Source organism: Cyprinodon variegatus, unplaced genomic scaffold (genome assembly GCF_000732505.1).
Source record: "Cyprinodon variegatus isolate N-32 unplaced genomic scaffold, C_variegatus-1.0 Scaffold46, whole genome shotgun sequence".
In the NCBI taxonomy this organism is placed as follows: Eukaryota; Metazoa; Chordata; class Actinopteri; order Cyprinodontiformes; family Cyprinodontidae; genus Cyprinodon; species Cyprinodon variegatus.
In genome coordinates, this window is record NW_015150499.1 from 878,834 (window position 1) to 895,263 (window position 16,430).

Genomic DNA, 16,430 nt, shown 5'->3' on the forward strand with positions numbered 1-16,430 from the left:
CAGCTCCTTCTCGATCGGGCTGGGAGGGGGCGTGGCCAACGTCTCCCTGGGCTTGAACAGGTCAGACACGTAGAACACCTGGAGGAAACAGATGGACAGCAGGGTTAGGAGGAAACGTAGGAAGACTGGGAACAGAAAAAAACGGTTAAATGATTTCTTTCAGGTTTCTGTGGAGGGGGGGGGGGTTTATTGGGCTCTTTAAAAGACAGTTAAACTGGAAGATGGAGAAAAACAATAATGGTGACTAAGGCTACCACCAAGGAAGGAAGGAAGGAAGGAAAATAGATAGATAGATAGATAGATAGATAGATAGATAGATAGATAGATAGATAGATAGATAGATAGATAGATAGATAGATAGATAGATGTCAGTAACTTCTCCAAGGTGATATTAATTGGTAGTCAACTTTTGCACATCCATAACTTCAGATTTGCACTCACCGTCACTTTTCCATCCTCCACGGGTGAACTGTTGTCAGAAATAGGAAACTTCTTTAAAGAGGAAACATTAAAATCCTTTTAAGGTGTCATTCCAAACAGTCCATCAGGAAAAACCCAGCGAGACCAGTGTGGTGACCGCCTCTCCCTGCGTTTGGAGCGCTTCTGTTCCTGCGTTTCCTGTTCCTGGGTAACAAGTGAGCGCAGAGGTTTTAGAGCGTCTCCTAAAGTAGCTGGTGCTGTCAGGAAACAGGATGTCAGTTCGTTGGCATCTGAAAACTAATAGCTGAGATCACAGCTGGAAATTGGACTAATCAAGAAAACTCCTTGTTAGTAGGGTTCCTATGGAGAGCGCTTGATGGCACAGGAGTTAGTCTATAAAAGCATCTTCATTTTGGATACTTCTTATTCTATAGAGATAAAAAAAAAAAGCAAATTAAGCTGCAGAACAAGTCTCATAGTTCATCTCATTTTAAAAAGCATATGGTGTCATTCTCAGCCTGGAAGATATAGTTTTTTTGACAGTTGAGGAGAGTTTGATGACCAATTTAAACTTTACCTGTACTGCCCCCTCGTGGATAAAGGCTACACTTAACAGAACAGCGCACAACTTGTAATGTAAGAATTGTGCTTGATTTTAGTATTACGCAAACCCTTTAACCCTTCCCCCTGCCCCTCAGCAAGATCTAGAAGCACAAGATCTACATCCAGCCATTCAGCAAAGATACTGCTACATGGCTGTACATCTTACGGTATTTTGGCATTTGACCAATTGGATGAGCCCTTGAATGATATATTACCTACTGTAAATTAAGGTAAAAAGCTAAGTGAAAAGTTAATAAATAAAAGTAAAAAAGTTAATAAGCCTAGATAACAATTATATTTAGGTTTATAGACTAAAAAAAGTGTAAGTGCCAGTATCAGCATTAATGTCTCTAAGGTTATGTTGCACCAAAAAATGTTTCTTTCTTTCTCAGAGTATTTTTCATGAAATTCTTATAAAAGCACTTTTGTTATTTTTCTCAATATATTTGGGCAAGGTGGTGTTTCTTGTTATTACATTGACATTAACGTCATCTATATATTTTGAATGTTACAATGGTAATAAGGTCTTGTCCTGGATTCCAATAACACTATTGGCTTGAAATTTTAATTTTCAAAGCATTTCACTGAGTGCCCTATAAAGAGTTAAAGTCAGGTACTCTGGTCATTGGGTTACCCTGTTCCTTGCAATATAGAGAGCGACTTCTTTTGCTTTTATTAGAAATAAAAAAGTGTTTTATGTAGCACAGTATGCCTTAAAATAGAAAATGGACTGAAACATTCATTAGAAGCAAAACAAGTCAGTATTTTCTTAGGGACAAAACACCTTAAGAAAATTGATTCACATACAAAAAAAAAACTAAAACATGTACAAAGGAATATGGATTTGTTAATGCGAAAATGCTGTTTTTAAATTAGTCAAATTATAAGAAGGTTAAAATTTTTGTTCTGTTAGAAAATATACTTTGTATGCCTTTATATGTATGTCTCATATTGCATACCAGTGATACTTTCCTATTTACTGATCGGCATAAAGCGAATAGTTGATGCTTTTCTATATCATCTGTTTCACATCCGTTGATAATCTTATTAATACTATTATATCATATTACAGAAAAATAAACAGATGCTAAATACTGAGAAATGAAGAGATTGTAGTGAGACCAAAAAAAAACAGAACAGAGGAAGTCTTAATTCTATGAAGACTTCTGGCTCCATGCTCTGGACATTTTGTGTAATAACATTATGTGGACAGGAACACTTAGTTTCATTGGTCTTATGTCATTGTTCCTATGCAAAAATGTAAACCCTCAATGAGGCCCATTTCTTGCAACATTTATACAAATTTTGTAAGTACTACACACACTATGCTGTTTATCAATGTTTTTTTTAGCAATGTTGTATCACAACACACATAGCAGATGTTAAGGCGCCATCTTGTTATAGTCTAACAAATAACATCAGCTATTTATACCTGAACTGCCTCAAAGGGTCGTAAAAAAATGAAAACAGTAACAATGAAGTATTGATTAAATGGAAACTCTCAGATTTTCTTTTTCATTCAGCTGTGGCTAAGAATCAGATTTTTTGATAGCTTACAGTCTTTGCTTGTCTATTTTTCCAGCAGTTTTCAGAACTCCTGTCGGACTCAGAATATTTAGTTTTGTAATAGATAAAAAGGTTTTTTTGTTGATAAAATGTATTATACTTCAGAATTAAATATTATTTTGAGATGGAACAGAGAAGGTGGAGAGTGGAGTTAAACAGCACAGCACAGTTACTGACTTAAAGGGACAGGAAAGACCAGGCAGGCACACAGACGGAGCAGCAGCAGCTACCAGGCAGCAAAGCTGCAAGAAGAAAAGAAGCGACTGCTGCAATAATGCTGTATTGTAAATTATAAACATGGTATTCACATTGAATTATTAGTAGGGACAAGTACGTCAGTCCAAAATTTTGTTAGGGACGTGTCCCTATGGTCCTTATGCAAACCTATGCCCATGATTTAAACTGTAACTTCATTCAATTCAATTCAATTCGAAAATACTCTAATAATGCCAAGGCAAATTGAATTAACTGTGAATCCATTCTTCAAAAATAAATATTTATCATAATGCACCTTAAAAAGTAGTTTAGACTACTGGTCACAAGACAATCAGATATATTCCAGAATGCTTTGCAAGAGCTGTCCTTGCAAAGTGTCCCAGGATTTGTCTTGTACTTTTAGGAGTAGCATAGTTTAAATACACTTAAATAAACTAAAATGTGAACCACAAGCATATTAATTTTACACTTATTGTATACATATGAGTATACTGGCTGTATACTTGAATTATACGTTTGTAAAGTTAAGAATGTCTCGATTTGGATTGAAGTATTAAATTAGTATACTTTAAGGTACATGGTCTGTAATATAATTGCTATAGTTTAACTTCAAGCATACACTTACCCAGAATGCAATGCAGCATAAACAATATGGTGATATTTTGTTTATAATAATTAAAACTAAACAGTTTACAGCATTTTTTCTGTATTATATGAAAAAATACATATTTATCCAGCAAAGTCTGTTGTTACTACTTATCATGGACCTTATAAGGCAGTGCTGATAGTAAATGTACATCCACGCAAATCTTAGATATGTTTTCCTAATAGAGTGTCTAATAAATGGATAGAAACTGCCCGATTTTGTAAGTCAATGTATAAAGAACTACAAGTGTAACTTTTTACATCAATAAATCTGTAAATTTCTTCTTAAACTTTTCTTTAAAATCGAATAAGGGCTAGAAAACAAATGCAATCATGACTTTCCTACACAATTTTGCTGCCTTAAATAAATCTGTTGTGTAGCAAAAACAGAACATTTCATTTAGCGTTTTCAATCAAAGTCCTTTGGATTTATGGTACAGTAACAGACAGGGGCAAATCTAGGATCAGAGGTTTAGGGGTGCTGAGCACCCAGGGAGCTTCTCTGGCCATGTCAGACTCAGAACAATAGGATGCAGTATTTCAGGCGCACAAACAGATTTCTCAAAACGTTTATTGGAAACAGAACCGAAGTGAGCAGGGTCGGTGTCCAAGGCAGGAACTGCTGCAGGAGGAGACAACAGGTAAGCGACCACATCTTTCTGGAAGTAAATGATAACGAACGTGCGAGTCACTAACCTAGTCACATAGTTCAGAGGGTGAGGTTAGTTCCAGCAAACGCGATGCAGCGGTTGCCTCACAGAGAGTCTGTATCAGTGGTTGGAGGACAGGTAGGAGAGCAAAACCAAGCAGACAAAGGTAGGCAAATCAGGATATCCAGAGGGTGAAGCTGAAGCCGCTGTCAGTGACCTGCTCGGTTGTCAGAACCAGGAGGTTAGAGATGCAGTGAGGTGCTGAAGGACATTCCAGAATGGAGTCGGGTAACAGTTCGAGGTATAGTGCACAGACGGGCAGAGACATGGCAGGAAGCAGAGGACATGGGGTAGTGGCATCCTAATGGTTATGGCATTGTGCTTGGAATCCTTAGGTTTTGAGGGAGCCTCACTCCCAGAGATTGCCACTCTGGGTCCCTGAGCAAAGACCCTTAACCCCACACTGCTTTCCTGGTGCTGCACAATGGCAGTCCATTGCTCCCCAAAGGGATGAGTTCAATCAGGCATCCCTAAAGTCGGTCCTCCAAGGCCGCTGTCCTGCAGGATTTAGAGGTTTCTCTGCTTTAACCCCTCCCATCAACACAGCTGGACACTCATCCACATTCCAGGCGAGGCGCTGTACATCTCAAACGCACATTTACTATCTCATGGGGAAACGTTAATCAACGTAACACCTGTTATTTCATTTTTTGACCGAAAAAAATGAGGTTATAAAGAGTAGATCTGATAATTGCATTTTACAGACGAAGATCCAACCTTTTTGGTTGATTATTTGAAATTACAGTTATGAATAAAAAAATAAATTCCTGCTGATAGGTGATATATATATATATATATATATATATATATATATATATATATATATATATATATATATATATATATATCTTTTTTTCCCTTCTTGAACAAAGGGGACATTATAATGATAAGCTCTACAGAATAATCCTTTAATAAACCCCTTTGCCCCCAGTTTCCTTATTTAAATTTATCCTTTGGGATTAAACCCTGAATTTACTTCAGAAAATTACTTGAAAATAGCCTATAACATGACATCGAACCAGAAACTCTCCCCCCCTTCCACGCGGATTCCTGAAGCCAGCAGGGGGTGCTGTTCCTACCGCTTGGTTTAGAAAAGGGGTCTGATATCCATACATTTCTTGAACGTTAACAATGTAAGAGTTCCACCAAAGGACAGTTAAGGCACAGACGATCCAAGAGGTTCCCAGAATGGCGCAACAGGTAGGAAAATTGACGCGTTTAAACTTTGACTTTGAAGCCTTGCTGAATTTCTGCTAGTTTCATTTTATTATTGTTTTCTTTCCAGCAAAACAACAAAGAAGGAACAGCACTGATTCAAAAGCGCAATTCCAACTCGAGAGGTTCATTGATCGCGGCTTCTTTTAATTTCATCAACTCCATAATAGGATCTGGAATAATAGGTGAATATGCTACCCATTTAAGTTGAGTGTTTTAGAAATAATAAAACGTTTTTTCTTCCTAAAGCTGTGATGTCTCAGTTAAACAAAAGTAAAACCTGCTTATTTTTTCACAATAAAGAGATGTTTTAATCCAAGCCCGGCAGCAACATCATATGACTTGCGCATGTTCCCCCGCTCTATTTTTATTTGCTCTTTTGGTCCTGAAAAAAAAAAAAAAAAAGATTTTTTTCAATGTATTATTAAACAGTTATTTCACAACTTATCCAGGGAACCAATTCTGAATAGCAAAACCTTCTAATATTTGGTAGAAATATAAGCCCCCAGATAAACTCTAAAATTGAACAAATGTTTCTTGAACTTGTAGAGCATGCAAAGAGAGAACTGCTTTGTTACCTTTTTAGCTTTAGAAAACCTTTTTTTTTTCAAATAGTGAAAATATAATAAAACATGCAAAGGGTCAAACTCTTAGTGTGCACTACAAGGTGGAGTGTGCATGTGAATTGGAAGAAAAATTCATGATTCATGGTACACATTTTTTTTTTTACATAAAAATGGGTAAAGTGTATTTCATTTTTGTATTTAGCCTATCTAACTAAAAATTGTTAGTTTAAAAAAATAAAGCTAAGTCAGTTTGGATGGGAAATTGAACCTTTTTGTAAAAGGTAGCTAAAGGTTATTAAATAGGATTTATGGTATTCCTGGAATTAACATAAAATCATTTCTTGACACCTTCCATCAGTTATCCTGCTAGAAGGTGGATGTTAACCCAACTGTAAATACATAACACAAATACAAAATATGTATCTAGGTTGGACTATATTCACAAATGTCTTACCAAAAGGATGGTTTGTACATTTCTTCCATATATTATTGTGGCTTTAAACAAACAACTAAAGTACTTTCACCTTATTTTTCTAAAGTCATGTCAATGTTTGTAGTTGTAACTAGGGCTGCAGCTAACGATTATTCTACAAATCGATTAGGATGGATAATGTTTTTTTAAATCGATTAATAATCGGATAGCCAAAGGTTCCTTGAAGATTGTTTTATAAAATTAAAGCAAGGGAAACAAAAACCTTTCCACTCGAGGGGCTCTGGATAGAGGAGATTAACAGGCAAAAACTTATTTTTTATCTTAAAGTCGAAATGTTTTTATATACGGTATATATATATATATATATATATATATATATATATATATATATATATATTTTTTTTTTTACAATTTTAAGATAATTACTGCTCTAAATGGCTCGCTCTGTAAGTTAAAGGCATGTAGTAGAGTCTCTGTACTCCAATTAACGATTAATTGATTACTAAATTAGTTGGCAATTATTTCAATAATTGATTAATCACGATCAGTCCGATTAATTGTTTCAGCCCTAGTTGTAACACAAAAGAAAAGATACAGTATAAACAATTCCAAGGGGTAATAGCATTTTTAATACGGTAGTTGGAAACATACAGTGACAAGCCTTATTTTGTTCACAAAGCTTGATGAATGTAATAGTTTATATAATAGCATCAGTCGTTATAAATATGATTGGAGAGCTTTTTAACTGCACATTGTATTTTCTCACCAGGTTTACCATATGCATTGAACCAAGCTGGGCTTCCTTTAGGTCTGATACTTTTGATTTTAGTTGGATTCATCACAGGTGAGAAACATGGAGATGGATAATCTGTTCAAAAATGTGAACAATGACAGTGAAATTATAAATTGGAGATCAAAGCTAATCTACTGTATTTTTGCTTTTATTTAATGACAGACTACTCAATTGTTCTACTTATTAAAGGAGGAAACCTCTCAGGATCAACCAGTTATCAATCATTGGTACAAAGCACATTTGGTTTTCCTGGATTTTTGATTTTATCGGCTCTACAGTTTCTGTACCCTTTCATAGGTACGTTTTAAAGGCACCTGAAAGAGAAACGATGCTGAAAGGTGTCCTGTTTATCTTTCTGTAGCTCTTCAGTTGTCATCATTGCAAGGTAGAAACATTACAGAAAAAATGATGCTGACATTAAAACACAGCTTTTTTTCTCCTTCAGCAATGATCAGCTATAATATAACAACTGGTGACACACTGACCAAAGTATTTCAGAGAATCCCGGGAGGTAGGTTACTGTCCTCTGGCACAGATGAGCAAAATACATTTGCAGAATTAATTTTGATTAATTCCCAAAAAATATGTAAACCATTTAGAGAAAAGTAATAAATCTTTGATCATATGTTTGTAGTTGGTCCAGATCACATTCTTGCAGAGCGCCACTTTGTGATCTTGCTTATTACCTTTATGTTCACCTTTCCTCTATCACTTTATCGAAACATTGAAAGACTTGGAAAGGTACAAATATCCCTACAAATCCCTAACATTGTATTTCTATGATTATCTCCCTGCTGATATTCTGTGTGTTACCAGGTGTCCTTCCTCTCAACGGTGCTAACACTTACCATCCTCATTGTCGTCATGATCCGAGCAGCTACCCTTGGAGAGCATATGTATGACTCTCCTACTGATAGCTTAAATATTTTAAATAAGCAATAATTTTTAAAAAAACAGATGTCATATTTGCATTTCACTTGATTACACCAACAAAGAAATCATTTTCTAGTGTGCCTACAGAAAACGCATGGGCCTTTGCAAAGGGTAATGCCATACAGGCAGTTGGTGTAATGTCTTTTGGTGAGTTTTTATAGATCCAAATACTAATAGTGACATAGATGATGATGTTAAAGTATTACAGACAAAACTATTAACCAACAAAACAGTCAAAAATATTGGTAAAGTGTGATTTCTATTTAAAAAACAGATTTAGAAATAATGTCTGTGTCTTCTTGACTGAGAAGTATTGTAGCTTCTAAATCAAATGATGCATTATTTGCTGTCCAAAAGTGCAGCAAAGAGACTTGATATAAGTGATCTGAGTGCAGAAATGAAAACCGTAATATGTTTGAGAGAGGAATCACTAAGTACCTTGCCTATTTCACTGGTAGACCCGGGAGAGCCAGTCCAACACAGGACAACAGAGACATACAGAGCAAATACAAACTCACTATTAAGGGCAATAAAAAGACACAAGTTAACTTTTCAGGTTTGTGTTTTTTGGAAAAATGCCAGAGTACCCAGAAATGTCCGTGCCTGTTTAGAGAGCATGCAAACTTCATGCAGCATGATCCCCTTAGAAATTCTGGACCTTTTCTGCTGCATGATGCATTGCAAGCAGCTTCTGTGCATCTCCCTCTAATTTTACTTCCTAATATTTCAGCAATTATTTGCTGGCATCTAGTTTAACATTAGCACACATTTGTTTTCAGTGGAGGTCAGTGTACATAGAATACTCTCTAATACAACTTTAAAAATAATGTGCTTGTAACTGAAACATGAGATAAATAACAGAGGAGAGAAACAAATAAATGAAATCTAAAGGTACAAAAAGGTACAGTTCATTAAAATGTCTGAAATTCAGAGATTACTATCACAGGGAGATGAGGTTAATCAATAAATCAAACTCTTTCATTTTCAAAGGAAAAATTGAGGTATTCAGATTTTGATATTATTAAACAATTCCCAACACAAACAGTTGTTCTAGTAATGATTAACAAAAGCTATTTTCCTTTCAGTTTTGAACAGTTAATGTGTTATCCAGAGTTGTTTCGTTCTGTAAAAATATGTTTCTATAATGTTCCTTTTAACCTCTATCAGTAGTACTGTATACTCATTTGATTATAGTAATAGTATTTTCAAGTGTATTCAAACTCTTTTTGTGATTAATGTCTGATAGCAGTTGTGCATCATCTTCAAATCCACTTAGACAAATATACCTTCTGTCAAAGAACTTGCAGACAGATATGTTTTGAAACAATGTCAGCAACATCTTGCTAAATATTTTACCCAAACTACAGTAGCAGCCATTCAAAATGGCCCTTCCCAGCCAAACGCCAGTCCAATGGAAGCCCACTTCCCTGCAACTCCCAACAAAATCCCCTCCAACTTCCAGCCTCTGGAGTGACCCCTCCACCTCCTGGGCGTGCATATTTTTTTACTCTGACTCCAACCTTTCACTGAAATACAGGGTCTGACCACAAATCATGACAGAAAGAATATTTTAGTACTAAGACTGATGTTTAAAAATGAATTTTTGTGGACCAGCCAAGAGCCCATCAAGGAAAGTTGGTACATTTTGAATGGCTACTACTGTGTAATAGGACAAACATCCAGGTTTGTCAGTATTTAAACCTTTAAAGAAGTTTATAATGGCCTCCCTGTGTGTCTCTTTAGCCTTCATATGCCACCACAACAGTTTTCTGATCTACAACTCTCTGGATCAGCCCACGTTATCCAGCTGGTCCAGGGTCACCCACATTTCTGTGGGCTCTTCTCTGATAATCAGTGCTACATTTGCTGTTGCAGGCTACACAACCTTCACTGGCTACACTCAAGGTATCGATGTAACCTAAACAGCTGGAAAGGCCTTAACTGATTCTTTTTATAATTACTGACTTATCGGATTCTGATGGTTTCTTGAATTTGTTTTGCTTTTTAGGAGACATATTTGAGAACTACTGCAGAAATGATAACCTTGCAACATTTGGTCGGTTCTGTTTTGGCTTTAGTATAATCACCACCTTTCCACTTGAGTGTTTTGTTACCCGAGAGGTAAGTCATTTAGAAAGGCCAGGCTACGGATTTAGTTGTGAAAATCTTACATAAATTAATAAATATGGGTATTCTGAATTAGAATTTTTGCAGAGCTTCTCAGTCAAAATCAGTTTATTCCTGTTCTGTGTCAGGATTTTCCCAAATGTCTCCTAAGATTGTTTTTTTCTGTTTTTCCCCAGGTGATATCCAATGTCATTTGTAGTCGTCTTCTTTCCAAAGCTGAGCATGTAGCCATAACTCTACTCATAGTTGCAGTGTGCACAGCCTTATCCCTGGCTTATGACTGCCTTGGAATGGTTTTAGAGTTAAATGTGAGTCACACCCGCCTAAACAGGCTGAATCTGTTTGCCTAAGATTGTTTAGCTATATGCCAGTTATGTGTTTACGTAAAAGTGTCTTGTCTTTTTTCTTCTTTTTAGGGAGCGCTAAGTGCCACACCTCTGATCTTCATCATTCCATCTGCTTGCTACCTAAAGATCTCTCCAGGCAGCTGGTTCCAGAGTGACAAAATGATCCCTACTCTGCTGATAATAATAGGCCTGGTCGTCATGATCATTGGCCTGATCATGACTGGTGTCTTCCCTCAGGACTGTTCACACGGTGTGGAGATGTTCTACTGTACAGATGTCAACATCTCTGGCACTGTCCCACCCAAATGACAGAAAACGACCTCAGATATTTCATTGTCTTAATGTTACAATGAGTGTATACAGACAAATGGCGACTGTATTTTTTTGTTAACACATGTAACCTTATTATTTTTGGAGAGTACGCCAAGGTGGGTTGTGGGATACCGGCTGCTTTGTGGTTCTAATAATATATTATCTCACAATATAATTCATATAATTAATTTTAAATCTGTAAATAATCTTAAAGATAATTAGCTTATATATGAATAAAAAGTTGTGCTTTTATTTTAATGTCTGTGCCTTTTTAGCCTTTATATGCTATATTGTATTTTCAAAGAACAAAGAGGTTTTTAACTTTTTCTTTTTAATTTTCTGAATAATACAATTTCTATGTAACACCACTGATTAAACAAAGATTATACACTACTAGGGCATGTTCAAGTATCTTGTATGGTTAGTTTCTAAATTATCCCAGGTTTAGAGTGTGATTATACCCAACATTTTATTTCTAAGACACATTCATTTTATGCCATAATTTCATTATAACTTTGATTTTTGCAACATTATTTTAGTAACATTCATTTATATATCTCAACTTCAATGCATATAAAGAGGAATCCTATTGTTACCACAATTTTATTAAAAGATGTAACAGTATATTCTAATCATATTTTAAGCTTCTCTGGTTTTTACAACTATATATTATAAGCATCTTGGAGAGCTGAACTCCTTGGTAAGGTTCCAAAGATTCAGTTAGAGTGCAGAGCATGTATGTTTTTAAAGTTTTTATAAACTTTTTCTTAAAAGAAATATTTTTTCTGTGTTATATTTGACTATTTCTTTTTTTGTTTAAGTTAAAGAATTCAAGGTAGAAAACTTACCAGACAAAGAATAAGGAGTAATCATTAGCTTCAACAGTTATTTGATGTATTAAAGAAAAATAAGCAATGACCAAATCTATTTATTGATTTTAGTTCATAATTTTTGTTAAATAATTCCTGAGCAACAACAAACAAAACAAAAAAGGGTGCTTAGTAACTTAGCCTGCTTCAGTAAATTTATAAGAAACATAAAGCTAAGTTAGCATGTGTTATCAGTATCACATAAATGTAAATTGCATTTTTCATTAAAAATACAACAAAATATTTTTTATGTAGGCATATTATTGATGCATTTGGACATTTTCCATAATGTATATAAATATAAAAATATATTGATATTATTTTGATTGGAACGCTTTTTGTTTATTCAAGAGACAGGAGCAAAGTTGTGCAAACATTTTTTTACTTTATTGAAAACAAAAATTATATGATAAATAATAATGCAGTTATTAAGCTCAGACAGAGCGGATTGTGTAACATATGCTACATCTCACCACAAGGTGGCACCATAGAGAAAGGAAAAACATTCAGAAATAATCATAAACAAGCCACGCTGGTATATTTTCAAACAACTACAGTTTAATTCAAGGTCGATGAGTTAACTTAACGGAATAAATTTGAATAATTTATTACATTCTTTTAACGGTTTAATGTAAGAAGTTAGACTAAGTATATAAAACGTAAAGGCTCCTTTGGGAAATGTGACGAATGGAGAACCGCCCCGCTTTTACAGTCTGTGATGCAGCTCCAGATTAAAGTTGGCACAGTCCTGGTGGCCAAAGTGTGAACGCAGAGAAATAAACCTTCACAAAAGAGCTTCAATTAACGCCGGAACATAACGTCCACGTTAGAAGAAGCCATTATTTAAAAGCGGGATGATGTTTTCCTATTAAATCTACAGGAGCCCGGATTTCTTCCTCCTTAGAACCAATGAAAGTTGCCATCTGCTTTGAAAACCAGCTGGACTAATGGTAAGGCACGATATGGACAGTATTGTGTTTTGTTTTTTTCACTGCTGAAACAGTTAACAAAACTGGTGACCTCAGAAGGGGGATTCGCCCACCTTTTGGTATTTTGTCGCAAGAAAATACCAGCGCATGATAGTATGACAGCTCTCACTAAAGATGAACTGTGTTTTCTGTTTGTGTTTAAAATGTCCCAAGGATTTGGTCAGGCCGATGAGTTTAGTCTTGGATGATCGTGGATCTCAGCCGCGTGCGCGCAGCGCTTCTTTGAGGTAAGTAAGATAACTTTAGAGAAACGACTTTTTAAAAATGTTTACAGTGCGACTAAAGTGGATTATTTACAGTAAGAAACGTATTTTTTAAATAAATAATATTATATTTTGAGATTCATTCTTTTTGTGATCAAGTAACGCGTCACCTGTGCGCACAACCAGATGTTTTCCCAGCTGTTTCGACGAATGAGCACAATCGCACCTTTGTCACCTGATTTAACCAGCTTTTAACTTACATTCCTGTCACTATATGCAATCCCAGTTGCTGCAGAATTTCAACTGCCCCAAACGCTCCTCATTTCCTGCTAATATTGTTGTTGTTATTGTTTTTTTTTTTCTGTTGAGAAATTCCCTCGACCACATGCAGAGGTCATGGGAACTATTTTGCAAGCTAAACATACAGCCTCCCCTGTCACTGTGCTGAGCCTGATGGTTGCTGAGGAAGTCAGGCATCCACTGGGGCTTCAGCGGATATTGTATGATACAAAATTACCCCACTAACACACACACTCACACACACACACACAGAGATGGTGCTGGTGAAGTGCTTGGTGTGACTTGATGGAATTTCCCATCAGTCCTGGTCCATATAAAGTCAAAGGTGATGTCAGCTGCTTGTATTTCTGTGGTTGGAATCATTAAAACGTGGAAAGTGAGTTTCCAGAGCTTTTTCACCTTCTGGCTGCTTTAACGGTTAATGCAATCTGGGGCACTGGTTGAGATTTTAACATAGAATACAAAGTGACAGTCTGGAGTAAGCGCTTAAACTTTCCACTTCTGCATAAATAATGTCAGTTTGCACAAGAAAAAAAAAAATCACTCTCTTATTATGATCTTACACTTTCATCATTTTGTCAAGTTACTACCGCAAATCTCAGTGCATGACATTAGGATGTCGTATTAAAAAAAAAAAAAAAAAACAGAGCCGCCAGCCATGTTTGGGGTCATTGTTTGCCTGGAAGGTGAACCTCCACCCTCTCAACAAGTTTAATGGTGTCGGATTTTGTTTTATTTAGTTCCATCCCTTTCCCCAATAACTCTGCAAAGCATTTGTGTCAAAACCATTCTAACGGCCCAATGCTGCCACCACCGTGCTTTGCTTTTGGAATAGCTGGCTCAGGGTTATGCGTGATAGTTGTATCACACCACACAACATGCTTTGAATTTATGCAAATCTACTCCACTATGCCACCACAGTATTCTCTTTAAAAAACGTACATAGGACTGGGCGATACGGCATACAAATCTAATCTACGATATTTTTATGATTACAAATCCTTAAATCCCTTATTTAAAAAAAAAAAACATGAACTATAGAAAAAGCTCAAACTCAAACAAACGAAAATTCCTCATCAATGATCTGGCCCCGATAGCTGAGCTGAGCCGAATATAAAGCAGCAGGAGCAGGTGGATAAGAGGAATGATAATTTGTAACCGGGGAGGGTTAGGCAGGTGAGTGAAGTGAGTAATTACAGTAGGTCAGCTATCAGGGCACTGATCATGACCACAGGCTTCTTTTAAAATTTAATTTCTTTTTGCCACTACTCCATAGAGACAAAATTTATGGATACATTTTCCAATATCTTGTAAATCAGTTCTCCCCAAATAAAATTTAGATCACTGCAGCTCCTCCAACGCCAACATGGTCGTATTAGCTATTTCTTTGCATATAGCTCACCTTGCTCATATTTTCTGTTTTTTGATTACGAATTCAGCAGTGCTTCTTGATTTAAAGATATTTACTGTTTCGCTGACTTATCATGTGTGCTGCTTAGTTTTTATTATGCAGTCCTTTCACTCCCCTTTAAAGTTTCTACGCCTTCACAGAACATGTCAACAATCAGAGCTGAACTTTTATTTTTATATACAGTATAATAGAAATTAATCAAATGCTATTTTTAAATAGTAGAGACACAACTTTTGGTCTTCTTACAGTTAACATACTAGTTTTCTCACTGCAGCATTCAGATTCCACTGCCAGGTTGATAGGTAGGGTACACAGCATTACTAATACCGATACTAGATATAGCTTTTCTATTAATAATCTTTTTGTTATAGTGGAGGATAGTTTTACAATGTATGTACGACAATCACCATTGTTCAGTTTTCCAATTTGGTAATATAAGCTGTTGGCAGTTGTTACACATGTCTACTGATTAAATTTGGTGTAAATTCTTTTCATACTAATGAAAAAACTAACAAGTAAACACTATCAGAGGTTGTTCTTGTTTTTTTTTGGTGTTTTCTTTTTTAAATAGTCATGCTAAATAAATGAATATGGCCCCTTAAAGTCTGTCTCAATACTGGCGACTTTGCCACATAAAAGTCTATGACTAACTTGCTGTTTCCATTGCTGCAACTTGCTTTATTGGTCCCTCTTCACCTGTAGAAGTGACATGGCATTTTCTTGGTTGAGTTTTGCTCCTCATTTTTTTTGTGTCCTCTTCTTTATCTACCTCTCTTATATAAATAAAATTTGTCAGGAAAATTCCTTGCAGAAGCACCTGCTTATTTGCTGAGCATTAGCTATTCTTTGTGGTGTAAAGATTATCTTCATCCTAAAACTTATTGATGCAATAAAAGCTAAAAAAGTAAAGATTAGATGTTAAAAAAAACAAACGTGGGGAAAAATCGGGTAGGTACATTTTGGGCAAATTATTGGGCTACTTTGGATACATGGCTTCTACTTTACAGTTGGCATGCTGATTCGGTTTTGGTATTTTTTTCCTAGGTTTAATTCTTAATTCAAGTTAGTAAATTTTTTTCAAATTTAAGTTTTACAAGAATGTTATTTTTTTCTCTCAACTGATATTAGCTTCTAAACACTACAGGTTTTCTGTCTCAGGTTTTTGGCAACAGTCTGACAGTAAAATAGTTCAGGTGGTGTGAATTCATTTGCAAGGTACTGCATGTACATATTTTGCGACTAAACCTGCTACTTTTTTTCCTTTTCAAGTGCAGGCAAACGTAAAGATTGTCTGTGACCCCTGAAGCAATGCCTAATTTGTTATCCAAATACTGACCCTGCCAGAAGCTGTTGGCTGGCTGATTTAAGGCTGAGATATTTGCTAGCACACATGCAAGTATTATTTTCCTCCAGGCAGTCTTTGCAAGGTTGCAAAGTGGTGTTGTTTAAATACTTTTGGGATCTGTCTTTTTAATGTCCCAAAGAAAAATACCCTGCTTGCATGACACTTTTATAATAACACTCTCTGTTGCCAAAGAGAAGCATATTGGTTCAGTCCGCTGACAGTGTGCGGCTCCAAGCTGGCCCTGGTAATTGGACACACCTAAAAGCATGATCTCACATGGTTGGCTCTCCTTAAGGGCAGAATGTGGAACTGGTTAAGGTATTGTGAATCCCCACAGCTGTTTCCTGACATCCAGGCATTCCCAGGGCACAGCTGCTCACACGAGTTAACAGATGAAAATTATGGCAGGACTCTTTTGTATGAACTG

At 35.9% G+C, this 16,430-nt stretch overlaps 3 protein-coding genes across 5 annotated transcripts in view; 2 read left to right on the top strand and 1 right to left on the bottom strand.

Moving 5' to 3' along the window:
- The window catches only part of LOC107082042 (sodium channel protein type 2 subunit alpha-like), a 49,674-nt gene extending 48,825 nt beyond the window's left edge, over positions 1-849 (bottom strand). The window contains exon 1 of the mRNA XM_015370468.1: positions 442-849. The gene's annotated coding sequence lies outside the window, so the exon portion shown is untranslated. The remainder of the gene's footprint in view (positions 1-441) is intronic.
- Positions 850-5,276: 4,427 nt separating this feature from the next.
- slc38a11 (solute carrier family 38 member 11) lies at positions 5,277-11,243 on the top strand. Its single transcript, XM_015370455.1, has 12 exons — positions 5,277-5,360; positions 5,446-5,560; positions 7,144-7,218; positions 7,330-7,464; positions 7,613-7,678; positions 7,802-7,908; positions 7,984-8,063; positions 8,177-8,247; positions 9,844-10,005; positions 10,109-10,221; positions 10,404-10,535; positions 10,644-11,243. Exons 1-12 carry the CDS (start codon positions 5,349-5,351, stop codon positions 10,881-10,883), a joined length of 1,308 nt encoding a protein of 435 aa, XP_015225941.1. The 5' UTR covers positions 5,277-5,348; the 3' UTR covers positions 10,884-11,243.
- A 1,224-nt stretch (positions 11,244-12,467) lies between these two features.
- The window catches only part of cobll1 (cordon-bleu WH2 repeat protein like 1), a 36,753-nt gene continuing 32,790 nt past the window's right edge, over positions 12,468-16,430 (top strand). For 2 of the 3 annotated variants that reach the window (XM_015370487.1, XM_015370485.1), the window contains exon 1: positions 12,859-12,971. In XM_015370487.1, coding sequence (XP_015225973.1) covers positions 12,859-12,971 — 113 coding nt within the window. Of the gene's footprint in view, positions 12,706-12,858; positions 12,972-16,430 lie in introns of those variants that run through there. The other variant, XM_015370489.1, reaches the window with a different exon arrangement.

Bases quoted from the DNA above. Each gene is read 5' to 3' on its own strand.
- slc38a11 (XM_015370455.1), top strand. The intron at 7,679-7,801 runs GTAGGTTACTGT...ATATGTTTGTAG, and splicing joins ATTTCAGAGAATCCCGGGAG to TTGGTCCAGATCACATTCTT. The intron at 7,909-7,983 runs GTACAAATATCC...GTGTGTTACCAG, and splicing joins ACATTGAAAGACTTGGAAAG to GTGTCCTTCCTCTCAACGGT.